Source organism: Onychomys torridus, chromosome 1 (assembly GCF_903995425.1).
Source record: "Onychomys torridus chromosome 1, mOncTor1.1, whole genome shotgun sequence".
Classification (NCBI taxonomy): Eukaryota; Metazoa; Chordata; class Mammalia; order Rodentia; family Cricetidae; genus Onychomys; species Onychomys torridus.
Genome location: NC_050443.1, coordinates 64,240,205 through 64,267,807, shown reverse-complemented (window position 1 = coordinate 64,267,807; position 27,603 = coordinate 64,240,205). Strand labels below are relative to the sequence as shown.

Sequence of the window (27,603 nt, the reverse complement as noted above, 5' to 3'; positions counted from 1 at the left end):
CGAGGTCTAGAGGGCTTTGAGCGGGCTTCTCGGGTGCTCACAAACTGGGGGTGCCAGGTCCTTGCCAAGGTGAGAGATAAGAAGGACAGTGCCAGGACTGACATACTTAGCACCTGTGCAAGCCAGATCTCTGCCCTTAGCTTGTGTCTCCCAATATGGCTTCACACCTGCCAATTCAGGCTGCCTAGCCAAGAAGTCATGGAAACAGACAAATGCACCAACTACTCAGAGTCCCGGACACTAGTCTAGAATCTTACCCCTTTGGATGCCAACAGGTTGGTTGGTTGTTAGGGAAAGCCACCTCCTCTCTGGATTCTGCCTCCTTCTCTGCCCCACATCCTTCTCTGTTCCTTCTCAACACGTGGTTGTGTACACAAGTTTGTACACAGCAGGGGCCCTGAGGCTGCCTGCTCCCTGTGGGTGAGGCTGTTTTCTGGGCATTGACGGTGGGTGTCAACTGTGCTACACTGTCAACTCTAAATCCTCCCTGTTGATGAAGCTGATTCTCCCCCATGTCGGTCACCTGGTCTACAGTAACAGCCCTGAGTCTTACCTGGGCACCCAGGAGCTTTCTAGATTTGGATGAGAAGAGCAGACTGATGCCCCTTGTAGGGGGAGGTTTGGCACCTTTAAGTTTTTCATCATTATTCTCTTCTGGTCCTTGTTAACTTTCTGCTGTCAGAGTCACATGTGTCACAGAGTCACAACTAATGAAGCTGATACTCCCTGATCCCCATGACCGGACTATGGCTTATGCCAGTCAAGATGCATGTGTTACCGTTCTTGTTTTTAAGGGGGAACCCAGTCTCAGGAAGCCTAAGGCTTGGGCTTCAGAACCGTGAGAACATGGGTAGGGGCGGACAGGAGACAGTGGAAAGATACAGAGGAAGAAGAGGATAAACCAGTCCCCCAGGGCCTGGGGAAACACCCCAAGAGGCAGCCCTGACATGAGGCCTGAAGCAAAGTCATTCTCCTCTGTAAGCCAGCTCCAGCTAAAAGGGATGGCCTTCTTTCTGAAAGCCAGGCAATGTTGAAGGGACAGAAAAGCATTTTTTCCAGAGGTGGATCATCCTACTGACTCAGGCCAGTCATTCTCAGCCTTTCCTGAAGGTTATGCAGATCAGAAAGCCCCCAGATACCTGCAGCAGCTGCGAAGGCTGCAATGTCTAAGCCAGGTGTTGAGTGGCAAGGCTGAAAAGCTCACTATGGACGATAGAGGGCAGTGCTGGCCACACGTGTGAACAGACGACCTTTCTTGAATTTGTGAGGTCGGCTGTGCCAGCAGTAGGCCGGCTAGTTAGAAAACATCCTCCAATGCCCCATGCTTAGTGGGAGGAGAGGGGCGTTGCTTGCTCAGTAGCCATCAACTGAGAGCATCCAAGAGCAACTTCCTGAAGAAGTTAAACAAGCATTGGGTGTTTAGCATTTGTGCTAAGCTGCTGAAAAAGGCTCTTTGTCACCTCTGACTGCTTCCTGTTCCCTCCACACAGATGGGAGCCCAGAAAAACAGACTGATGCAACACACTGGGTGCACATCTCTGAGCTGTGCCAGCTCTTGGTGTTAGGGAATTGATGCTCTAGAGACCAGTCGTGGGCTGACTGGGTGCCAATCATGTCCATCTTTTCACATTTGCTCAGCCTGGCCTATATAGACTTTCATTTCCTACCTCTCTTCAGGGGACTGACATGCAATTCTCCCTGGGCCAAGCCTCTGTTATTAAAATAGTACTAGTCTGGGGTTGTCTTGGGTTTTTATGACACAAGTTCCTGGTGTGTGTGTACATGCACATGAACATGTATGCACCCCTGTGTGTGTGTGTGTGTGTGTGTGTGTGTGTGTGTGTATGTGTGTGTTATACACATGGGTGCAGATGTATGTGTCCATGTGGGGCTGCATTATATGTGCATGAATGCACATACCTGTGTGAGTACAGACACAGGTTCTTAAAGTCCAACTGTTCCCCAGGTCCAGCTGGTCCATACTCACACATACTCAGTGATAGTAGTGGTTGACTGCTTGGTGGTAGGTAGAAGTTGTGGAAAAGGAATGGATGCAGAAGGAAGCAGAAGATTATATGCAATCTCTGCAGAATTTAGAGTACAAACATAGTGCCAGAGTCTAAGGAGCATGCCCAGGAGGCAGCCTTGAGTGAGTTCTGGAAGCAAAGGCACCATCCTGGTCTGTCTTTCTGCAAACCAGGCAACAACTTCCAGCCAATGAGGGCTGAGACTTTTCCAGTCACAGCCTCCAAACCCAGAGAGTGTCTTAGTCCTGCCTCTCCATTCCCGCAGATGAGAACCTGAGACCTAGAACTGTTGCTTGGGACCATAGCTTACTTCCATCTCTGCCCAGGTGGAGGCTTTGGTGACCTCTCAGGTGATGGTCATCTTCATCAGGCTGCTGTTGAGCCAACCCACAAGGCCAAGGGGCAATTTCTCTGAACGGATACCGGGTCATACCATTTCCTACCCTGATCAAGTCAATGCCAGGTGTCCAGAGTCCCCCAGGAGCCCTGGGACGTGGAGGATGTTTATTCTGGGCTGGGCAGAGAGGAAAGTACAAGGTCCACAGCCCTGCGGAACTGAATTTGAATCCCTTCTGTGCCACATTCTATCTCAGAACACCACTTAAACTTGCTGAGCCTCATCTCCTTTATCTGGTAATTGATAGTCTTATATTGTAAAGATGTAAAGTGTTGGCCAAGTGCTTGGTGATCTGTCTTCCGTTCAGATATGAGCAGCCTGCCAATGAGCCATCATGCTTCCCCAAGGTGCAGGGAACAGGAAACAAAGCAGATAATGGAGTAAGAACAAGGAAGGACAGTGATGCTTCTTTTATAGTTATGATTATATTGATTCTTAAAAAAAAAAAAAAAAAGTCTCATGTTGCCTGGCCTGGACTTGAATATAACCTTGAACTACTGATTCTCCTACCTCATGCTGGGATTACAGGCATGGGTCACCATGACTGCTTTTATGTGGTTCAGGGAATTAAACCCACAGTTTCATGCATGCTAGACAAGCGCTCTACCAACCCTGTTACATCCTAACCCTCTTTTTACATTTTTTTGAAATCTCTGTTTGTTTTGAGAATTTTTCTTGGTGCTCTGCTTTGCTGATGTGGGAGGTGCAGGCTTCCACTGCCTGGTGGGACATCACATGCTCCTGATTTCATCCCTGCCTTTGTTCCCAGGCTCTTGGACCACAGTGAGAGGGCAATCCTTCATTCCTGCAGAAGCTCAGTTTTCTCATCTGTCCTCCCCTGGAGACCCAGCTCCACGAGAGCAGGAATCTGGGGGTTTCTAAATCATCAGAACTGGATGTGGGTACAGTGGTTTTCTTTACCTTGGCATAGTTCACTGAATGAGCTTTTGAGTTTGGTTCCAAAGCAGCTGCTCAACAGGTTCTCCAACAGAGCCTCATCTCTGGGGTATCTAGAACTGAGTTTCTTTAAACTCTACCTTATTTGTGGCATCTGAACTATGGGCTTCAGTGTTCTCTGAAAGCAATCCAGTCTCCTTACTTTAAAACTTGAAGCATCTCCCTACATTAAAATTTGAAGGTGCTGGGTGTTTCCCAGCACCCCAGTAGGACAGCCTGGCAGAGTAGGAATAGCCTGGTAGAGTAGGAAGAGCCTGGCAGAGTGGGGGGGAGCCTGACTTGTGGGTGGAGCCTAGCAGAGTAGGAGGAGCCCACCACCTTGCAATCAACTCTGAAGTCAGATCCTGCTCTGCTCTAACAGAGCATCTCTGACCTAACCACAGCCTTCAACTCCAGCTTCTTGATTTTAGCATGTGGATGAAATAACCACCATTAAAATCCAGTATGAGGTATGAATAAGAAGATGTACACCCTGATGGCAGGTGTGCACACTATAGCCAGTGGCTTTGCTAAGTGCTAAACCAACTGCTTTCCTGAATTTTGCTTTTAAAACAATTTCAGTACTGTAGTTTTTACTCTGCATGATACAGAAGTCATTAGACTATGCTTATTGTTTGAGCTAGGCATGGTGGCGCCTGTCTATCCTCCTAGAAGTAGAGAGGCTGACGCAGGAGGGTCAAGAGTTCCAGACCAGTCCAGGGTGCATAGCGAGACCTTGTCTCAGAAATAAAATTTGGAGGCTGAGAAGATGGCTCAGTAGATAAAGCACAGTACAAGAGTGAGAACCTGAGTTTGGGTCCCCAGCGTCCTTGAAAACAGCTTATCATAACCCTGAAGCTGCTGGGTGGAGAAAGGTGGAAGCCTGGAGCTCATTGGCCAGCCATTCTAGCCAATTAGGGAGCTCTGGGTTCAGTGAAGGATCTTGTCTCAATGGATAAGGTAGAAACCAATTGAGAAGGACTCCAAATGCTAACCTCTGGTTTCACACACACACACACACACACACACACACACACACACACACACACACACACCCTTTTCAACAGCTCGTGTAGAAGTCTAAACCTGAAACAGGCGTTGGAGTAAAATAAGTGTAAAGTCTTTGAGCATGGGCTACGTGGTGACTTTGAGGAGCACGGCCTCTGCCTCAGCCCCATTGCCTCTCACCCTTCTGTTCCTCACACCCGTGTTGGCTTGCTGTTTCGCAGGCAGCTTCAGCAGCAGCAGGCAGAACTGGAGGTGCACCAGCGAGATGGACTGTCGTCCTATGACTTATCTCAGGTGAGTTTCCAGGAAATCCTTTCCTGTTTGTCCTCTCAGAGGACCGAAAACTAAACTCACCCTAGAATCCCCACTCTAACCTAAACTAAATTAAAACTAGACTCACTCCCCACATCCCAAGGTCCTCTGTTCCCTCTGACCTCACAGGTATGAGTAGTATTCAGTCCCCGGTGCCCACTGTGGCTCTTCCTTACTGAAGTGAGCCGCATGGAGCAGAAAGTAGGCAGAGAGCAGGTGGGGCGCCATGGTCAGCCAGCACTGAGTGTCTATAGGGCACAGAGGGAAATTCCAGTGTGGGCCTCAGCCTCACACGTACAGAAGCCAGCAGAGTCAGGCTCTGGACTTGTGTTCTCTGGCTTCCTAGCCATCTCTCTCACCTCTGCTCCCATGCCTGCCTTACTTTAACGTTTCCCCTCCTGTCACACTCTGTGTCTCTCCTTCTCTTCGCTCATCTCCTCTTGTCCCTCTTCCCTCCTCCTGTCCTTGTTCCTGCTTCTGACAGCTGGCCAAACTGACATGGGTCAGTGTCTGACCTCATTCCCAAATTAGCCTTTAGGTTCTCTTCCTGACGTTTATAGTAGGCTGGTTCTTTTTCATTTATCTCCAAGAAAGTAGTCCCTGTGACCCTGGCATTCTTCCTGTAGCCAACCCCTAGTTCACACCTCCCAACCCAGGTGCCCCGGATCTTCATGGATAAGCTCCCAACCTTGCAAGGATAGTCAAGTCTTGAAACACGAGCTCTTCCGCCCAAAGGGACTGTGCGAGGGAGAACAGCATGTGACTCTTGGAAAGTACCCTCTGTGCCTTGTGTGTGGATTGTCATTGTGTTTTATGTGCCAACAGGTCCCTGTACCCAACCTACCTGCTGGTGTTCACGAGGCAGGGAAGTCTGTGGAAAAAGCAGATGCAATCTTCTCCCAAGAGAGAGACCCTCGTTTTGCTGAGATGTTTGCCGGCATCAGTGCATGTAAGTGGCAGACAGTGCTAAGCCATGAGGCTGTGGGGTTACAGCTGTTCTCAGACCATCTGGAGATAGCCACCCTAGAGAAAGGGACAGGAAAGGGGACTTTTGTATAACTGCCACGGGACGTAAGAAGAACCCTGTACAGGAGTCAGGGCAGAGTCTCTGTACTCCTGTCCTGGCCTCTTACTTCCTGATCACCTGTGACACTCAGCTTCAGGCTGTAGCATCTCATCTTTACAAGGCAAAGGGTCAGAGCAAATGAATCCATTACACAATGCCTTAGTCACTGGTCAGACTACATCACTGTAACAAAATACCCAAAGAAACAACTTAGAGGAAAAGAGGGTTGTTTTGACTCTCAATTAGAAAAGAGATTTAGAAAAAAATCACAAGAACTTCAGGAGAAAAATAAAGTAAGATGGCAAGAAAACATGAGTACCGAGAATGATAAGTCGAGATGATATTCAAGGACTATAGATCAATAACCCCAATTAACATGCTGTCAAAATTTAACATAATCAAAGTGAGATGACTAGTGAGCCCTCAGGGGCAAGTGATGAAGATACTGTCGAACCAAGCAGGAAAGCGGAGTGTCAGCATCACCAGAGAAAGACTTCAGAATGTCCCTGTGGGCAGAGGCCATAGGCCTGAACTGACTGTAAATCTCATGAACTTTGAAACACAGAAAAGGTCCTGCCCCTTAAGGATGTGCCATAGTTCCACTGTGACAATGTCTTTATTTAGAGACCCACACAGAGATGAGAATAGGATATTTGGCTCCTGGGTGGTCTCCCACCCCAGGGCCATGAGCTTGATCATCTACAGCCCTTTACTGCTCACACCTACCTGACAAACTGGGCTCAGGGAGGGTACACATGCTGCCTAGTCACTGCTGTGCATCCAGCCTTGATTTCCTTCTTCCCAGTGTCTTGAGAGTGATTGCATGATTGAGACATGTAGGCATCATAATACTGTAGGCCAGTGGTTCTCAACCTTCCTGTGACCCTTTAATACAGTTCCTCATGTTGTGGTGACCCCAGCCCTAAAATTATTTCATTATTACTTTGCAACTGTGATTTTGCTACTGTTATGAATTGTAATGTAAGTATTTGAAATGAAGGATATCAGATATTTAATATAATGTAATATCTGATACGCAAACCCTGTGGGGATTGAAAACCACTGCTCTAGGGCCACAGGTGATGCACCATGGAGCCAAGGGAGGGGCGTACTCTGGCTGACACTCTGCTGTCTAGAGACTGCATCATCCCACTCCGTTCCTGCTTCCCATATCACCAGCAAGAGCACCTTCATTCTTAGTGAGATCTAGACAGCCTGGCTGTGACTGGAGCCCAGTTCTCTCAGCCTTTCTCTGCAGGGGACATGCTCAAGCAGTCTCCTCACCTTCTGGGGCAGAACAGTGGTCTGGGTGACTCATCCTAGCCTGGGTCTGACTTTTCCCTGTCTCATGAGATGTTCACTCTGAGACCCTAGTGGAAAGCCAGGCAACACCATCCAGCTGTTCCCAGCCAGTCAGTCTGAGGTGCCCCTCAGCACCTGCTGATCAGGTCAGGGAAGGGGCATGCCTGGGATTCGAGTTGGGTCCTCCCTTGGTGTCCTGTGACCTGGGACAAGAGTGCTTCAGTTTCTTCTTCTGTTAAAGGGAAAGCAAATGTGTCAGCCGTTTGTGTGCCAGCACTGTCCTCAGGAAACATTTTACTTACGTTAACACACAGAATCCCCACCACAGCCCCGTGAAGTAGACACTGCAGTTATCTTCTTCTTTCAGCTGAAGAAACTGAGGCAGGGGCACATTCAAAGAGTATCCCAGGTGACAGCTGTAATACAAAAGCAGAGCTGAGTACTAGGTGAGGCAGCTGAGGTTACCCTGGGTGTCCTCACCTCTTTTCACACTCCCTATGGTGTACTCTTAGATGAAACTGGAAGAACTGAATGCAGTAATACCTTCTCCACTCTCAAGGGCTTACCTTCAAGCAGCCAGGCTAGCCTGGGAGTCAGGAGAGACCACCTAAGGGGGGCCATGCCAAGGTGAAAGTGAGGAGACTGTACTGTGTGGACCTCCTCTAAGTTCCCATGCCATGCCCTGTTCTGGGGTGCCCCTGCATGGCCTGCAGCACAAAGGTGGGGGGACTTTCACATGCAACTCCTATGGTTTTCCTAGCGGAGAAGAAGATGATGAGCTCAGCATCAGCATCAGGCAGCCAGCAGATCTACTCCCAAGGAAGTCCATTCCCTGCTGGGCACTCGGGCAAGGCCTTCAGGTAGGTGCCAGGGAGGGGAATGGTAGGAAGAAAAGCCTGAGTGTCAGCATTGGCTCTGGGAGCTGAACAGGAACCAGCCATTCCTGTGCTGTGGGATGGAGCCAGGATGGGGACTCTGGACTCCTGGTTCTGCTCCATCAGCCCCTCCATAGGCACTGGGTGTCAGTGACTCGCAGACACCAAAGAGATCAGCCTCTCTATGATCCTGCAGGGGAAAAAGAAGGGAGATGGTCTGTAGGCAAGATCCAGGTAAGGCCTAGTTGAGAAATTTAGAACTGCACTTTTATCTGGTTTGCTGAGGCCATGGTGAAGTGCAAGGAGAAAAGACGATCTGTCATATCTGAGCTTCAGCCTCAAGGGCCATTCAAGGCACCAAGCCAAGCAGGGTGCCTGGCTGTTAGCATCGGGGCATGCTGTAGCTTACTCAGAAAGCTTGACATCACCACTGTGGGCCAGGCCTGGCTCAAGTTTCTTCTAAGAAACACAAGCATAAGCCCAGGAGTACTGCCAGAGGACAGGCCAGCAGTCCTCAGGGAAGGCATCCGATGTCACAGCAGCTGCCTCTAAGCTCCCTAGAAGCTCAGCATGCCTCAGACCCAGCAAGATGGTGTTTCTCCTACATCCCAGTTGAGCTTGGCTCAACTCTGAGCAGGGCTTCAGGGACCTTGCAGGGACCAGGGTTGGGCAGGCAAATCCAGTGCCCCAAAACCACATTGGCCACGGCAGGATAGGAATCTCCCTTCCTTGCTATTCTAAGAACAGACTTCCTACAACAGTAGCAGGTGTGACCCGAGGCCCCAAGGAGGCTGGGCACAAGGGCCAGCACTTTGTTCCAAACAGCCCAGGCAGAGTTTCAGCTGTCCCTCCTTAGCATCCTAAGAAGGGCTGTGCAGGCTGAGGCATGTGGTAAAGAAGCCCACAAGCAACAAGAACTGGAGGATGTCCTTTGAAAGAAAGGGAGCTGCAGGGAAACATGACCGAAGTATGTAGCATGTCTATATGATGGTGGCACGGTGAAATCCATTACTTCGGAGCTAGGTGTGATAGCTGACACTTTAATCCCAGCACTCCAGAGTCTGAGGCAGAAGAATACCATGAATTCACGGGCAGGATTATATGTGGTATAATGAACATAACTGATTTTAAAAAGGAAACCCAATGAAATATAAAGAAAATATCCTCTGCAGGGCATGGTGGCACACATCCTTTTATGCCAGCACTTGGGATAAAAATGCCTTTTGACAGAGGCAGGTGAATCTCTGTGAGTTCCAGGATAGCCAGAACTATGTAGTAAGAAAGACACTGTCTCAAACTAACAAACAAACAAACAGGAGAAAGAAAGGGAGGGAAGGAGGGAGGGAGGGAGGGAGGGAGGGAGGGAGGGAAAGAGGGAGAGAAAGAAAGAAAGAAAAAAAGAAAGAAAGAAAGAAAGAAAGAAAGAAAGAAAGAAAGAAAGAAAGGATATCCTCTGACCTGAAACATCCATCTGGGGGAAAGGGATAGAGCTGCCGTGTTAGGTAAACTCATTTAGGAAGACAGACATGATATTTGAACAAGCAAATTTGCTTTACAATCTGCAAGGGGTCAGAGTGCCTAGGAAAAGCTTTGACTACGGTTATTAAAACTATTCTGTAACTCTCTTTCTTTCAAAACCCACCCCAAATCCTACAGTTAGACCCAGCCCACCTCACTCAGTACATTCACAGACCCAAGGAGACTATAGGTAGGGCCTGGAGCAGCACGAGTCTCCTTCCAGCCTTTTCCACCTACAGTGGGCTTCCAGTCCACATAGCCCACAAAACCCCTGGAAGAGGACCTGGCAGTAGAGTGAGGATGGTGTCAGAGCATCCTCTCCAGGCATGCAGAGAGCTAAGCATTGTGATACATACTGCAGGTGCCTAATAAAGGCGCACCAAGTTAATCCATCTGAAGGCTGAAGAGGTAAACCAACAGCCACATGCCTGACTGATCCCCTTGCAGCAGCCTTCCATTCCCAGGTTTGTCTCAGTATTGAAACTGACAGCCTGCAGCCTATGTGCGGAGTCTGTAAGCTTTCCCAGTGCCCCAACGGGACAAATTAACCAGAGCACAAAGAGCAGGTAGCCTGGAGTCTGATTTGTATGCTAAGACTTGTGTCTCTTCTTGGAATGAAATCTTTCATAGAGATCTGGGGGTGTGCAGGGGAGGATGGTGGTAGGGAAATGCAAAAGCCGACAGGCCCTGGGGGAGAAGGAGTCTGAGAATAGAAGCCTGCAAGGACCCCTGGGCAGTATACAAGGAGGAGAGAGCGGGAAGGAGAGCCAGCGTAGGATCTTTTGACAGAGACTCAAGAAAGCAGGCCACTTCCTGGGAATAAACACATTTTCTTCTAGCTCTTCCGTGGTCCATGTGCCGGGAGTGAATGACATTCAGTCCTCCTCTTCAACGGGCCAGAACATATCCCAGATCTCCCGTCAACTGAACCAAGGCCAGGTGGCATGGACAGGCAGCCGTCCACCCTTCCCAGGGCAGGTATGAGTAACTATGAGGCATGATTCTGAGTGCCCAGAGTGACAGAACACCCACCATCTGCTTTTTGGGGTCCCAACTCTGAGGGTAGGCCTATGCTCCCAGCTAGAGCAGCCAGCTCCTCGGGAGTCCCTGCCATCCCTAGAGCCCTTTGAAAGCTCGGTCCCCAACAGTTGTACCATGTCTGATCAGCACTCCTTTCTTCTCACAACCCCCACTTAAGAAAGGGAGCAAAAAGAGGTCAGGTACCCTAAGCTTCTCCAGCAAAAACAAGCATCCCCATCACTTTGGAGCTCTGGTATCTACTATGCCAAGAGGGCTTGTAAATTCCCAACCAAGCAACAAATACTCATAGTTCCTGGGAAAATACTAGAATGATAGGTCTTATTCAGCTGAGAGGCATCCATAAGCTGATGAAGCCAGGCCATTGTAGTCCTCAAGGTAATGTTAACCAGCTCCACCCCAAGTCCCCAGGACCAGGACACTGGACCCCACACTCTGGGCTTACCCCAGTCCAGTGAAGGTAACCAGGGCCAGCTGTTCCTGAAGGGAGCTCAAGGGTGGAGCTCAATGGGAGGCTGGTTGGTTCTGCCTCCTTCTGTCCTAACCATAGCAAATCCTACTCCAGCCCAGCAAGACGCAGTCATCTGCCTTTGGGATTGGATCAAGCCACCCCTACCCGGCTGACCCTTCTTCCTACAGCCCTCTCTCCAGCCCAGCTGCCTCCTCGCCAAGTGGAAACGCCTACCCCAGTCTTGCCAACAGGACTCCAGCATTCGGTAGGTGGGGAACAATGGAAAGAATTCCTGTTCTGATCATCCTGTGTCCAGGAGCTGAGCCCCGGGCTTCCAGAATATAGGGCAGGGCCCCAAAATGTCCCAACTCCTCTCCTATCTGGCTATAATCAAGAAGCCTCAGGTGTCCTGAGTGTTGGAAGCATCCACCTGGACCCTGTGGTCCAACATTGCTATTTCAAGGCATGAGTACACATTCCTGTGTCGTGATGTGACCCCGAATACTAGTTTAACCCTCCCTGGCCCAAGGCAGAGACTCTCACATCCCAGAAGTAAAAGAATCTCCATTCTCCATCTAGAAACCCAGAGAAGCCAGGGGTGGCTGGTTGGGTCAATGAAACCAGAGGTTCCCTTTGTCAATATTGCAAGGTGTAGTTTATGTGTTTCCCGTTCTATGACTAGATGCCTGACAAGGTCAGCTCAGGATAGAGCAGTTTGTTTTGGCTCACAGTTTGAGGGTCAGTCCATCATCACAGGGGAGGGGTCAACCCATAGCTGCGGTCGGGAATCAGGAAATGAATGCTGGTGCTCAGCTCACTCTTTCCTGTGTGTCTAGTATTTCCTTTGTATTTCCCCAGCCCGTGGATGGTGGTGCCCCTCAGTCAGGACGAATCTTCCCAAGTCAATTAATCTAACCTCTAAACTCCCTCACACACATACCCAGAGGTTTGTCTCCTCAGTTATCCAAGAGCCTACCGACTTCATATCATTGTCACACCAGGGGACCCTATCTCATGTGAATGTTCCTTGCTCTTTGAGACAAGCCCGGGCAGTGAAGGGTCTTCTAGCTATGGCTGTGTCTTCTGGCTCAGTCTCAGGAGTTCCTGCCAGTTGCTCTTTGTGTATTTGATACATGCCAGCGTCTCTCCCAGGGCCAGGGTCACACACCATAGAAGGGGAGGTCCTGCCAGAGTCTTCGGAGTACAGTCACTGGGTGACATCCAAGAGCGAGGCACCCAGGGATGTTCATATGCAGACCCATCACCCTCAAGTGAGCAGGAAGCCAAGCCTAAACCTCCCGATTTCACTTGTCAGTTAAAAGCTTCCATTTAAGTGGCTCACCTGTCAGTCTTATGGGAAAGTGGGAAAGTGGCCCTCAGAAGCCCATCATACAGTGTAGTTATGAGCTGTCCCTACCTCTCTTCACATCCACCACTGACAGTAATGCTTCTGCATCAAAGCCCAAAGTCTTGGCCACAACATCTCCAGCCCCCAGGTTTGTCTGTGCCCGTTGAAGCCAACAGTCCCCCAAGCACAAACCTTATTTATGTGCAGCACACATGTTCAGCCATTAAGTATCCTTAGTGGCTCTCTCGGGGACACCAGTGTGAGAAGCACAGACCCCTCAGCCTGTTGCCCCCAGCTCTGATGCAACCAGAGGACAAGGTCCCTCTTTCATGTATAGGAATATCCCCTTTGTCTAGGAGCAGTGGCCCTGACTTACTGTGACTTAGCCGTCCTTCGTGAGTGCCAAGCCCAGTGCCAGCACTGGAGACAGGAGGAGACAACTGGGCTGAGTCCTAGCTCAGGCTAGAGGCAGAGGCAAAGATCCTAGCAGAGGTAGAGAAGACAGGGAACAGGAGGTAGAGAAACAGGCCTCAGGTCCAGCAGCCAGTTCTTCATGGAGGCCCTGGGGACCAGGAGAATGGTCACTAGTGTTACAGAGCCAGGAAAGTCTTCAATAGAGAAATGTTATGTATCCCTGGGAGGACTTAGGAGCATCATGTGACCATGACAAGACAAATGGCAGGCTCCTCCCTGTCCCAGCAGTCCAGTGCCTTTACCTGTGTGCATTTGGCCACTCTCCAAGTAATGGCCAGGTTCTGAAGTGTAAATGGTGGCAGGACCCTTGGCTGAGGCCACTGGCCAACTCTAATGATCAAGAATAGGGTCACTATACAAATACTGGGGTTTCTGTCTCAACCAATTCTGCTGTGTGTTGCTAGGTGGTAGGTGTGCCAGCAGCAGACATTACAAGGTGCTTGCTGGACCCTGCACAAGAGGGTCCAACCTGTTGGAATTCACTTAGCATTTACCTGGCCATAAAGGAGAGGTCATTCTTATTCCCATTTTAGAGGACAAAGTGGAAACCCTGGATCTTCCTGATGGATCAGTAGTGGTGCTAAAAAGGAATCAAGGCTGTGTCCCTCTGCTCACAGCCCTGTGCCTTCTATCCCTTAGGACCCACTCATTAGGGAGTAGAAATAAGCTGGAAGGGACATCGGCCAGCACGTCCCTTGATTTGTGATCATGAGGAGAGTGAGAACTCTGTTGGGAAGGAGTGGAAGGGAAACTTAGGCAGAGAAGTTAGGGACTGAGCAGTGTGATGTGACTCTACCCTCAAGGCATCAACAGTGACTTCAGAACAGTCTGCTGTGGAGCAGGATACAGGGACAGCATGTTTGAGTCTGGCTGTGAGGATGACCAGGAGAGGAGATGGGAACAGAGCAGAGGAGCTGAGGAGGAGAGAGGGAAGGAGCCCAGCTGGAAGGGAGGTGCTACCATCCCAGGAGGCAGCAGAGGAAAACTCCATCAGTGGAGAATGCTTTCTTGAGAAGGTGGCTGTGAGTGCCTGCTAACGGAGGCCTCAGCCTCTGCTTCTCAGGACTTCAAGAAGCAGACTCCTACTGGGGGCAGAGCAACCTTGGTCAAGGTCAGAGGAGAGAGTATATGATCAGAAAGAGGACTTTGGGGAGAAGTTTACTATCAACCTCAGGAGGTGCAGGAAGAAAGTAGAGGAGAAATAGAGCAGTCTCCATTAACGGTCAGTTTCATCAATTATTAAATAAAGATGAAACAGTTAAAGCTGGCAATGCAGTATACATACTTCAGTGAACACCCGGCTTAACCCCGCCAGTGGAATCCAGATACAGCCTTGCCTGTGGACATCCAGATATAGCTCTCTCTGTGGGCATCTGGGGCACCAGACAGATATAACCTGGGACTCGTGGGGGTGCCAACAGCAGCACCTTGCAGCATTACAGGGGAAATGGTGTCCCACCCTTCCTTCCTTCCTTCCTTCCTTCCTTCCTTCCTTCCTTCCTTCCTTTCTTCCTTCCTTCCTTTTTCCCTCCTTCCTTCCTTCCCTCCTTCCTGTTGTCCCATCTCCTAGCAGCCATGAAGTCTGCCTGTACAGAAAGCTATACTTTTGACCATTTCCTTGATACCTACAAAATGGGTCCAGCTATAGGAATTATAATTTAGGTCCAGCTATAGCAATTATAGTTTAGGTTTTTATCTATTAACCAAACTTTTCCTTTGCTGGCCCTGTAATGGGGCCAGATGGCATTACAGTAAAATATTAGCCACCTCTTTTTAGATGCCCAGGTTTAACCTTGCTTTGATTCTCAAAGCTGCATCAAAGTAACCAGTCCATGATGGTTCTAAGTAGACGTAGACAAGTCTTAGAGCCTCTGGAGTAAAAAAAAAAGGGGGGGTGTCCCCTTGCCACTAGGAGCAGCCTCCTTCCTGTCCTATGATACCTCCACCAGTCATCCTTAAGTATGTCTGAGCATAGCCCCCAAAGGATCAGGAACACTGATGTGTGTGCCAGATGCCTTTGAGACTTAACCTTAACCCCAGCTGAGATTAAACCAACTCCCTGCATTGTCTCTCGGGAGTAAGTCATAAATGCTGAATGCAAGTTCCTCCTGGGAACATCTCTGAGGTTCTTTTACCTTTGTAGAATAAGACCTCTTTACATGGAAGGAAGGAGGGACAGAAAGAAGTAAGCGAGGAGGGAGGGGGAGGCCTGGCAGGCAGGCAAACCCAAACTAATGTGTTAGTGGGTTCACAGAAGAGGCTTCCTTATGTGAAAGGCTTTGGCTTTTTTGTCTTAAATTTCCATTCAAGGTGAAAAGGATACAAGCAGCCAGTCTCCTACCTTGGATATAAGTCTCAAGGGAATTTCTTTCTGCCCCAGGAATTTTCTCCATCCCCACAGTGACAGGACTCTAGAGTAAGTGAACAGTCGAGAGCTGAGAACAGTTACAGTGTGGTGCGACAGTGCAGACAGCCCAGGACTCCCCAGGAGGAAGAAGGCTTAGTCCCAGCCTACCACCCATTATAGTTCCCAGCCTCGGAGTTAGACATTTAGTTTTTGGACAGAGGTTATACCACTCCTCTTCTCTCATTCTTACTCTCTAGTCTAATGAGAAGGGATTCTAGGCTGCAAATTCCCGTCACCTCCAGAGAATTTTCTCTGTGGAGAGAGGAGAAAATAAAGTAAGCTTGGGAACAGCAGGAGTGAGCAGAACTTAAAGATGGTGGTCATTAAGACCCCGCTGTGAATAGAATTAACACATGTCTTACATACATCTTTCTCCACCCAAGAGACATCTGGATAGGGTTGGGTCTCTGAGAAAATTATCCTGGGTGCTAGGAAGGCACAGGAAAGAATTGTGATGGTGCCATGTGGGTCTGTCCTGTCTGGGTCTTTAGTTTCCATGATCCTGGCAGGCATTTAGGAAAGTGAAAAGCAAAAAGAAATGGGAGAGGGGCACTGTGGGGTATATGAATGGATACTTGGTTAGAGAAAAGTTTGGGGATATGTGGGTCCTCAAGGGATCTAGCTGCATTAGGGGTCCTAAGCAACCACATGGGCACTGTTACTTGATTAGTCACATGGCTGTTGCCATCTTACATCTTGACTGATCACACAGATATCCTCTGCCTGTGTTAGAGATGGTTCCACAATAGCATGTGCTCATTCACCATCAGGACACACATGAGTCCTTATAGGATCCATGCATCTCAAAGACTAGGTATCGATGAGTATTGGCAGCTGCCTCTCAAGATAAGTCCTAGTTGGCAGTTATGCCAATGCATGACCTTGTTTGCCTCTGTATAAATTCTACTAATATCCTATAAAGTATGAATTATTTTTGGTGTTAAGAACCAAAGCCCAATAGTTGAGAATTGGGGTAGTATGCTTTCCCTGGTTCTGGAGATACCTACGTCAGCATGGATGACTTCTCAGCCAGTGAGGGTCATGACTACAATCTGTTTTGATTGGTGGAAATCAAGCTTTACCCCCATTTTTTTTTTCTTAATTTAAAATTTGAATTAGGTTGGCAGATATGTGGCAGGAAACAGAAGAACATGTAAAAATAAGAGTGAGTGACCCAAGACATGTCTTCACGAATGTAGGACAGATCTTACACTTTGGCATGGAATTGCATACACAGAAGAAAGTTGTAGGCAATATTATGGTCTCAATTCAAGATGCGGAGTCCATGCCTTACCACAAAGAAATCTAATTTTAACCAGGAACACCAAAAGATACCACCTGGATCTTACTTTGATTTCCCTTAGCTTTAGGTCATTGGTTTTATAAGATACTGATGGAGCAAAAGCTCCTGAAAGCCCTGGGAAGGTGGGGGACATATGTCCAGCACACACTTGAGTTGCTACTTTGGTAGCACATGAAAGAGCTGGGGCGGAGAAAGTGTTCTGTAACATGGATGTCCTAGCTCCACATGAGGATGGTGTGGGCTCACACCAGAGGCATGTTGTTAAAAACACTTAACTTTGATTTAAAGTCCCATCAGCCACATGTGACTTCTATATCCAGTTAAAAGAGCATCTGCCTGGGGACCTTGGAATCATACACCCAGCTGGTCAAAGGCAGTGTTAAGGCCCTCTGTTGTGGTCAAGGGTCTGTGTGCCCAGTTCTGCCAGGCTACTTGAAGTGTCTCTCTCTTCCTTTTGATCCGTGACCTCTCTGGCTCCAAGGAAATGGCAGTGGTGATGCAGATGGATAGTCCTGTCACTCAGGGAGACAAAGGGAGTTAAACTCGGTGCCATTTACAATTCGCTATGTGACCATTGGCCACAGACACATGGGAAAACAATCGAGAGGAGAAGACATTACTTGTGCCCTTCATGTCTGGCTCTTGTCCCCAAGGGCGAGAGCCTGGGAGAGCAGGAAGGAGAGATGTGTTTTTCCTATGAAGGCAGAGTACCAAAGGGCAAGATGGAAAAAGGAAACCTTGAGGTCAGGTCTGCCCAACAGGAATCTAAGTCACAGGGGAACCACTGGGGGCTGGCCACCAGAATGAGCTTACCTGAATTCTGGAATATGATCCCCTATCTTGTCGCCAGAGGAGTGGCTTTCAAGTCTGTGGTCACCACATGCCACCAGAGAGTCTAGGTTCCCTTTTGTGGGTTCTTAGTCTCCTTTATAAAGTTATTTAAAAGCTGACTGAGAAGGAAGCTTGAGAATTATCTTATTAGAATTTAGAGAAAAACAATGAAGCAGGCAAACTATAGATCCTGGCACCTCTCAAGAGGAGGGGGATGGAGAAGGAAGAAATCCATGCCTTTTGGTTAAGGTCAGCAATGGAGGTCTGCAAGCAAGGTCTTAAGAGAAGCAATGAGAAAGTTCGGAGTATCAGTTCAAGCATGTTTAGGGATTTGAATGGTATTCAAAGAAGAAAGGACAAATTACACTTCTTGAGTTAGAATTTAGATAGTTAGGCAGACTTAACAGTAAATATCTGTAAGCAACTGCATCAAGGCTTCTAGAGGGTGTGATTACACTATTTCACTGAGGGGATAATTATTCCTCCCATCTCTTTAGCATACCCCAAAAAGAATCAGCTTTCCTGGGTGTGTGGAGGGGTGATCTCCTGGCTAGGCAACTGATAGACCCAATTGCCAAGTCCTTCACAGCTCATTCCTAGAAACATGACTAGGGTAATGAGAGAATGAAGAAAAGACAGACAGACAGGAAAGCTGGGATTCAGTGACCTGTGTTTACTCTGAGAGTGCATACCTACTAGACAGTAACCCAGAACTTCAGCATGTTTATTGTGTACAGCATTAGGGAAAGATTAGCTAGTCTTGGTACATCTCTGCAACCACGTGCACAGCAGAAACTGGGACCAGTTCAGTATCTCAAAGGTGGGCAATGAAGGCTGGATTTAGAGCTAAGATGAGTGGTAACTGTCAGGGCGTGTACAACCTGAATCCCCAAACTGGTTAATCTCTCTGTCTCAGTCTGGTCATTGATGTATAATGTTTCTTGTAGAAATGTAGGAAGCCAAACCCACAGCTTGCTCGAAGAGTATACTTCAAGATGCTGAAGCAACCAGGGAATTCCCTCCCTCCCTTGCTCCACCATTGCTTATATATGGCCTGGATTGCATAGCAGCATACTTCCAGAGACAGTGGCTTGGCAAGCACCAGCATGTCTGTGTCTTGTGTTTAGCATCTGCTTTTCAGTTTTAGGCTGAGATAGTTCCAGCAACTCAATCATAGTGACACAAGCCCAAACAGGTGAAAACAGATCAAATCAGGCCATAGCGGAAGACACCAGTGCCCCCTACACAAGCCTCACTTGGAAAGCACCGGGAATTCCTCCCTCCCACCCCCCACCTCACCCTCACATGCCCCACCCTGGGAGGCTGGAAATTGAATTTATTATTCCAAAAACATCTGAAGCTTCCTCCACTGAGAAATAGGATGCACAAAGAGAAGCTTCCTCCACTGAGAAATAGGATGCACAGAAAGGGGAAGGAGATGCAAGCCCCCTGTCTTCTCCTCCCCTAATCTTGCCCCCAAATTTAAACCATGCACATTTTTAATCTACAAATTTTGAGGGATTATAGACATACCCGACCCTATTAATCAATGGTGAAAAGTGAGCTCCCTGCCAGAGAGCTGAAAAGTGTGTGCTCTTTGTCTGATCTGCTCAGTAGGCTAGGTAGGAAGCAGCCAGCTCCATCAGAACACATTCACTTTACCCAGCAGGATTTCTCAGCTTTTACATAGCAGATGGGTTGTTCTAATCCCCATTGGGGTGGGATGTCTGCTTACTAAGGATGTTTATCAGTCTCCCTGTTTGTTTATCTGCCTGTATCCTGCTGTTTGTGAGAATGAGAAGTGCCAGCAGTTCCCTTCACCAAGAACCATTAAGTTAAACCCAACAGTGTTGAACGTACTGAACAACTTGCATAGGACTTCACAGGAATCTTGGGGCAATTTCTAGGCTGTGCAGCCTCCCAGGAAAAATGACAGTGAGCAAGAATGAAGTATATCACTAAACTTGACCTAAAAAGATGCAAGATAGCAAGCAGCCTTGCCTCTGTCCCTGAGGACCAGAGACTGCCCTAGGGTCTACAAGGTCACGAAGCTGCCACAGATGGCAGGTATAGTGCCATACCCCTAGACACTTGGCCTAGCAGGAAGCTGACCCATCTATCCAGGACAGTGGCAGCTAGATCTAGATGACAGTATGGATGGAACCCAGCTCATAGCTTTTAACTGTACACACGACTTTTGGAACAATGACCTAACAAAGATGTTGGAGACCACTGGGTTATTCCAGAAAGGAGTTCTTTGTATACCTTGGGAACAGGCCACATGCAGCTCCTGCTAACCATCTGCAGTGCAGGTTGGTAGGGTTTAGCCAAAGGACCCACAGTGCTCCATTAGCCAAGAGAGGTCTGAAGGTCATGATCATTCTGTAGTTAAAGAAGTTGCTTAGTCCAGCTCTGGAAAGACAAAAACACCTCCAGTGGCCTCTTTAGTCTCCCCTCCCATTCAGGTCACCCTTCCTTCCTCCAGGAAGACTCTGGTTTAGGTGGGACTTATTCTTATGTCTCCTGGTAGCCTGTGTCTCCCTCAGAAGAGCACTCAGCTGTACAGACCTCTGAACTCTTTGCCGTTCTCAGAGGACTAACTCTGTCTCCATCACTATCCAATGTCTTAGATTTAAGTTGTATTTATCGATGAACACAGGCAGGCTTCCATGTCAGGAAGATCTGAACTCAACCTCCAGGTTTGTATAATAAATGAACTGGAAAAATCTGTTGATATCTTTCAGCCCTCAGTTTCCTTATCTGAAAAACATGGATAATGGACTTATCTCTTAGATCTGGAAATGAATTGAAAAAAATGTACCCAGGACAAGCTTAACATGTAGCACACCGTTGTCCATGCTTCAAAAATACTGTCATTTCCATCCTTCAGTGTTATGTCATACCCAAAGCAGCATAATTAATTGATTTTTTTCCTCTGCTGCAAATGTTTAACAGCATCTACTGTCTCAGAAGGTTAAAAAAAATTATTTTGAAATATATTGTCTGTAATTAATAGAACCATGTGCCCCAGGGTGTGATTAATCGGCTAATCTTCCCCAGTCCTCCCCTCGCTCTCTTCACTCCACCTCTGATTGTCCCCAAGGTACATCTGAGGAGACTTCCTCATGCAACATGTGTAAGCTGGAGGCTTTGGAGGCAAAGGACTAATACAGCATGTCCACATTCTTCCCTCTCACTCCCCTTCCCTGATCCCTTTCTCCCCACTTTCTCTCCCTCCTTCTCTATCCCCCTTCCTCACTTCCTCCTCTATTCCTTCCCTCCTTCCTTCATCTCTTCCTTTCCCCTGTCTCCTTGTTTTTTTCTTCCCTCCTTCCTGAGTCCTCACTCCCTCGCCTCTCTTCTTCAAGAACTTACTGAAGCCATCTATACTCCAAGCACCATGAGCAGCCTGGCACATCCTGGCCTTTGTTACTCCACTTTGAGTGTTAGTATCATGTGAAGGGCACCATGTAAAAGGTGGTACCGGTGCTGCAGGAAAACAGAAGGCAAAACTGAGACTAGACCCTGGAATCACATTTCCTTGGGACCATGAGGTGACCAAGAAAATGCAGGAGCAGGACCAGTCAAGGGAACAGGTGGCGGGACCAGTAAGATGACCCTGCGGGTAGAAGTGTTCCCTGTACAAGCCTGATGACTTGAGTTTGGTGATTGCCAGCACCCATTATGGAAGGTGAGCACTGACTCCCAAGAGTTGCCCACTGACCTCCACACATGCATCTGCACACACACCACACACCATACATGCACACGTTAATAAATTCAATTTATTTAAAAAGTGGGGGGTCCAGGGGTATGAAGATAAGGACGGTGATGGAATGTGACAGCCAAGTCCTGAAAAGTGAATAGAATGAGGGGATAGGATTACAAGATATGAAGAGAGAGAGAGACGTGAGGCTAGAGGAGCAGGTAGAGGCCACATTTGATGAACCCTTAGCAACCTGTAGGCAGTGTCCCAGGAGGGTGGTGCCAGAGCCCTATGGATCTGAGAGTAGACGGCAGTGGGACTCAGAACACAGTAGGGACAATGAGCTTAAAGGAAAGGCATTGTGCTGAGATATGCCACTGAGGGAGCAGGGGCTGAGCAAGGCCCTTTGACGGCCTCAGTTGGGGAGAGACTGGAAGGGAAAGGAAAGCATTGTCTTCGGGCTGTGAGGAGAGGAGGTGGTGGCTGGAAGTATGAAGCATGGCACCTGAGCTTGTCTTTTGTATTTTACGTGCACATTACACATGTGTGCAAACACATGCACCCACTCAATATCCTTTTTAGTTAAGTCCCAAAAATAGTTGAGGCAAAATTCTCATTCCTCCCTGTTTTCTGTTTTGAGGCCACCGTGAGCAGCCACAGGCTCTCAGGGCTGCAGCACAAGCCACCTGGCAGGCACATTCTAGCAAAAACTATTTTTTTCTGGCCGAGCACTCACTATGAAATCATGGTGCTTCCTTGATTCTTCTCCACTCAGCTTATTCTGTCAGAGAAAGGGGGGAAGCCAGGGAAAAGCCTGTGTGGGTGGGTCATGCCTTTCAGGAGTGTGGAGCCCTCGGGTGGCACCAGGATGAGGGAAGTGACAGAATGTGACAGCTAGTGTTGTGTCCATTGGATGTTTCAGCTGAGAGTGGACAGAGTGGCGGGCAATTCCAGGGCCGGCCCTCGGAGGTCTGGTCTCAGTGGCAGAGCCAGCACCACGGACAGCAGAGCGGTGAGCAGCACTCCCACCAGCAGCCTGGCCAGACTGAAGTGTTCCAGGTAAATCCAGCGAGCAGCGCCTTCTCGTAGGTGTAGGTACCTGCGCCTTCTCTGCTTCCTTATGCCCCTCTCTGCACCTCTGCCTGCCCTACCCGGTAGCCAGCAAGAGATCCCGCCCAGCCTGCAATTTGGGGAGCCCACAAGTAGAAAGACCTGCCCTGCCCAGTCAAAGCCTGCAGGTACACAGAAGAGGCAGAAGGGCCTTCAGCCTTTCAGCTGCACCCACACAGGAGAGGTTGTTTCCTGAACTGCACCCCAAAGTTGCCCAGGAGGGATGTATGTAGACAAGGACAGTAAGGACTCTGGAGCAGGGTCTATGCCCCTTGAAGGGCTAGAGAACCTCAATGCTCACCATGGCAGTATGCAAAACCTCCGAGAGCTAGCTGTAGGTCCCTAGGGGCTTGACTGCCTCAGCCTATCTCCTCTCCACTATGACAACCAGGAGGAGGGACTCCCTTCCCCAAACCCTCTCAGCCCATGGCAGCTAGAGCACTGCCCAGCTCTCCAGGCCTGGTTGCCTATTGTCTGAGGCTCCCAGGCTACTTCCACACCTCCATTGCTAGAGACATGCCTTGTTGTTCTCAATTCCTAGCACAGACCAACCTCACGGTGCTGATGACAAGGACATGGGCCTGCTTATCATACAGGTTTTCCTCCCAGGTTTTCCTGGAAAGCTGTAAGTGCAGGTGTGAGCCCCTTGACTCCTCTCAGCTAGAGCTGGGCCTGCCCACCCAGTCTCCTGGCGGCAGCAGCCCAGGCTCCACTGGGGGGCCCCCAGGATGCTGCCTGTCCTGTACAGCAAGGCTCCAGGCAAGAGACAAGGTATAGGAGGCTCGGGCCACACTCTTCCTGCTCAAGGCTCAATGTCCCATTCCTCTCTCTCTCTCTCTCTCTCTCTCTCTCTCTCTCTCTCTCTCTCTCTCTCTCTCTCTCACACACACACACACACACACACACACACACACACACACACACCCTTCACTTCCACCTGGTCAAGTGTCATTTCTACAGACCCATGTCTAGATCCAGGTGTCACTTAGGGGTCAACAGGGTTGTATCCTCTTCTCCATACAGCGAAGTGCCTTTCCCAGGCCTCCCTTTGACTTCCCTCCTTCCCACTGTAAGGACCAGCCCTCACCCGTTGTCCATCTCATAGAGCGACCCTGAAAGACACAGTTTCCTAACAGTGTTTCTTTAAGCTCACCCTGCCAAAAAGAATTCTTGGTCAAAGAATTTTGCGAAACACCAATGAAAGCAAATCATTCAGTCTCTTTCTTGCAGAATTTATCAGAGCCTGTTATACCAGTGAGGAATGGGTGTCTAGGAGGCAGGAAAGAGTGCCTTCTTTCCCAAGCACATTTGGCCACAGAATTCTTTTCCCACTGTTATCACATGGGCTGGGAATTGGACAAAGCATGGCGGAACTTTTGCCCTAAGGAACTGAAACTCCCCCAGTATTTTTAGAACAGGTATTCTACTGCCTAGCAAACTAGGACTAGACAAAGTAACCAACCTTCCACTCAGGGATAGCACCACTCACCCTGACAGACCTCTGTACCAGGCCACACCTGCTCAGGCTCCTGCTTGGTTGGAAGTCACATGGCTGTTCAGTCTTGATTACTTCTGTAATCAAGGCCTTGCTTGCCCTGCTGGGCTCTTTCCACCTGTGGGCTTAGCTTCAGAAAAAGGCTGTGACCTGGTGGTGTTTACCTTCACACCCCAGGAGAACAGCTCCCAAGGCACTCAGGTATTGAGGACCCCTGAAGAGCAGCCCTGTACATTAAGCTATACAAAGGAACACTTGCTCACTAGATGGTCGAGGGGATCAGTGGCAGGCTGGACTCCGGGACAAGGGCAGGCTGTGGGTGAGGCCACTGACCGCTGGGGCTTTCTGTTCTTCTCCTCTCCAGGACATGCTGCCCATGCCGGGGGACCCGACGCAGGGGACTGGCAACTATAACATCGAGGACTTTGCTGACCTGGGCATGTTCCCTCCATTTTCTGAGTAGCTTCAGGCAGAGCCAGGCTCCTACTGCCCAGGCGCTATTCTTGTCATGGCATCGACGCCCATGTTCAAAGGGGCCCCCTCACCCAGCTTTCCCTGCTGCAGAAGCCCCCCTTACTCCCTGTCTCCCTGGACATGCCATCACCTGGCTCTAACCCACAGGCCTGGCTTCTTGGGTTTGGGGTCTTTGTATTTATTGTACTTTATCTGTGTGCTCGGAAGGGGGCCTCCAGGGTCCTAAAATTCCATTGTGAATACTCTCTTAATGGACAGTTTGTACCCATCGAGTGTTTGCTTAACATCCACAGTGGCTGGCAGCACCAGCAGGTCTGCCTGGTGCAGAAGCTGGGCTTCTTTCTGCTTTTCCACAGCTGCTGCCTGGGGGCTTCGGATCAGACTAAGAGGCAGTAACCTCTGCGTTCTGTGCTGGAGCTGGGAGCATCGAGACGTGAGACTCCCACCACCCGCTGTCCTTAGGCCTGGGGCCAGGTGTGCGTTATACAGTAAGAATCGAAGTTGTGAGTTGGTAGGTGTACTGTGGCGTGTTGGTGTGTATGGCCAGTGACAGTGAGAAGCTGTCCCCATTCAGCTGCATTTCAAAGGGGAGCGGGACAGGAGGGCTGGGAGCTGGGCTGACAGCCAACCTATAGCACTGTCCCCAGGAGTCAGGGCTGGGGGGCTGCTCACTTTGTAAGCCAGTTCTTTGGTCCGCTGAAGCTTTTACAGACAGCCTCCACATCTTAAAGTTTCTAGCCTTCCCTCCCTGTGGCCTATGTGAACACTCTTCTCTTACTAGCCTGAGGGACAGTGTTTTGATTCCATGAAGGTCACTGCATCCTCCCTGCTCTGTAACAGAGCTGAGCTGTTTCCTGTCCAGCACCTTCAGGAAGTCACATCTGGCCCTCTGTACGAGGTTATGTTGCCCCACCTCTCAGGATCCTGGACACATTCTACTCTGTAACCTAGAAAGATGGGGCCACATTCTGAGTGAAGAAGGATGCTCTGGCCCCTCAGCCTCTGTTCTCAGCAGGCAGGAGAGCCAGGAGTATCTCAGAACGGACACAGCCAGGCCTTGGAGGCCAGGGACTCAGCTCTGGCCACACTCTTACAGTGGTCTTAAGGTAGAACTATGAGCTAACTTCTAGAAAGTTCTGACACCAGAGTCCCTGTGTCAGTCAGATTTGACAGAGCGTCAGACTCCATCCCATTTTCAAGTCCCTCTGCTCCTCCCACATCCTATGTGCTGTAGTGAGAACTCTCTGCCACCCTTCACTTTATCCAGCCTCATCACAGGTATCTCACCACCCTGGATCAGCCCATTAGTGCCCACGTGTGGGAGAAGCCACAGAGCTACCTTAGGCAGGCCCGGGGGTCCTTCAGAGCTCGTTCAGGAACCCCTTGTTTGAATGTGGAGGTGCACGCTCTCACAACAGCCCTGCCTTGCTGCCTGACTACTGGGATGCTGTGAGTATGGCTGGGAGCATAATAGGTTCTGGAATCCATGAGAGCAGAATGAGCATGTGGATTAAAAGCCTAGGACAGTACCACTGCGTTCTGAAGCTCAGCCTTGCCTGCCATCCAGGGAGTCCGGTGTTTTTACAGGACTCACCGGCAATCTCTACTTAGCTCAGCAGAAAACCGGCGGTGATCCCTGTCCCTGACAAACTCCGGCCCCAGAGGTCTTCAAACAGCTTTGAACCCTTCCATGGAGAGTAGTAGCACAGTCTGAGGTTCATCCCAGCCTCAGAATCCCAAATAGGTCTCCTATGTGTGCTGTGTGGTACACCTGTCCCCAGCAGTCCGGAGCTGGCCTCAGGTGGTGAGCGTGAGTCATAAAAGAGAAAAAGGCCCAAAGCTGGCTTCAGGAGCAAAGGATGCTTTTCAGTGCGGAAAAACAGACATGCCCTTTACCTTGTGGATTAAAAGGTGTGGGAGCTGTGAGTTTGGCTTTTTACTGCCTTTGGAGGGGAACTGGGGCTTTTCTTGGGTGTGTGACACAGGTTACATGTCACTCCCCTACATGTGAGCTCACCTGCTTTGTGACAGCCATGGTCTGTCACACAAGCAAGAACAAGTCATTTGCTAACCAATCGTAACAAGGCAAAATTGCCACCCTCTTGGTATGTGGCCATGGTTTTCTGTGCCCTAACTGGCCAGTCCACCGTCCCCTACCCTATCAAGCTGATGCTCACCTCAAGTGCCACCACGGGGGAAAACGAGACAGGAAAGGTCATGAGCTCAGAGGTTCAAGACCCAGACCTACCTGGGCAACATAATGAGACCAACCTCAGCCGAGGGACATGGCCGTATTCCATGGACTGAGAACTCAGTCAGCAGCTCCCTAGCTGCCCTCTTCCTCCATGAGTCTGGGACAATTTTGAAGAGGTAGCTCACAGGGCATGGGCATCTTTCCACATGTGACATGCCATGTCTTGTGCCCTGAGCTGGGTTTGTTCAGGCAGCCTGCAAAGCCTTGTGAGTATTGGCCATAGCAAAGTGGAGTTGTTCACAGGCCATGCAGGGCATGCAGTGTGCTTTGTCTAACCATCTATTTCCTTCAAGAAAAAGTTCACAAGCAGGCTTCCATGGACAGCAAGCACTTACTCATCTCTCTTTTAGCCTTTCTTCTTATGGATGTGAACTGTGCCGTGGGTAAATCATTTGTATTTCTTGAACGTTCTGTATGACTAACAGGTATTAAGTCACTGGGTATATGTATAACTAATGTAACTGCCTTTTCAATTTTCATTACAATAAAAAATGACTTTGCTCTGAACAGTGAGTGCCTCGGGACCAGCTTGGTGATTGATCAACTTGAGGCACCCACCTCTGGGAGTCTGGGATAAGCCACCTCCAGCCAATCAAGGGTATGCAGTACAGACATGCTAAAGAGCCATACTTTGCAAGTTCTAGCTACTTAGGACAGGGAAGGAAACAAATGATTACTTTTTTTAAATTTATTTTACATACCAACCACAGTTTCCACTCCCTCCTCTCCTCTCGTTCCCTCCCTCCACCTCCTTTCTACCCCTCTCCCCTTCCTCTCTGCAGAAAGGGTAAGGCCTCCCATGGGAGTCAACAAAGCATGGCATATCAAGTTGAAGCAGGACCAAGCTCCTCCCGCCTGCAGCAAGGTGGAGCAAGGCATCCCATGATAGTGAATAGGTTCCAAAAAGCCAGCTCATGTACCAGGGACAGGTGCTGGTTCCACTGCTAGGGGCCCCACCAACAGACCAAGCAGCACAATTGTCACCCACATGCAGAGAGTCAGCTTTCCTAGCTGTCGGTCTAGAGTCCTTGAGCTCCCACAAGCTTTGGTCAGCTGTCCCTGTGGGTTTTCCCATCATGATCTTGACCCTCCTTGCTCATAGAATCCCTCTTCCTTCTCTTGAACTGGACTCCCAGAGCTCATCCCAGTGCTTGGCTGTGAATCTCTGCATCTGCTTCCATCAGTTACTGGATAAAGAGTCTATGATGACCAATTTTATTATAGGGAAAGGCCAATTCAGGCACCCTCTCCACTGTTGCTAAGTCTTAGCT

At 49.2% G+C, this 27,603-nt stretch overlaps 1 protein-coding gene across 4 annotated transcripts in view; it reads left to right on the top strand.

Annotated features, from left to right (window-relative positions):
- Arnt2 (aryl hydrocarbon receptor nuclear translocator 2) overlaps nt 1-26,845 on the top strand; it is a 143,627-nt gene extending 116,782 nt beyond the window's left edge. For 3 of the 4 annotated variants that reach the window (XM_036185984.1, XM_036185992.1, XM_036186000.1), the window contains exons 13-19: nt 4,590-4,662; nt 5,506-5,629; nt 7,809-7,908; nt 10,281-10,419; nt 11,045-11,195; nt 21,922-22,058; nt 23,969-26,845. In XM_036185984.1, the coding sequence (XP_036041877.1) occupies nt 4,590-4,662; nt 5,506-5,629; nt 7,809-7,908; nt 10,281-10,419; nt 11,045-11,195; nt 21,922-22,058; nt 23,969-24,067 (823 nt within the window). In that variant the 3' untranslated portion in view covers nt 24,068-26,845. Of the gene's footprint in view, nt 1-4,589; nt 4,663-5,505; nt 5,630-7,808; nt 7,909-10,280; nt 10,420-11,044; nt 11,196-21,921; nt 22,091-23,968 lie in introns of all 4 variants that reach the window. The other variant, XM_036186010.1, reaches the window with a different exon arrangement.
- The last annotated feature ends 758 nt before the right edge of the window (nt 26,846-27,603 follow it).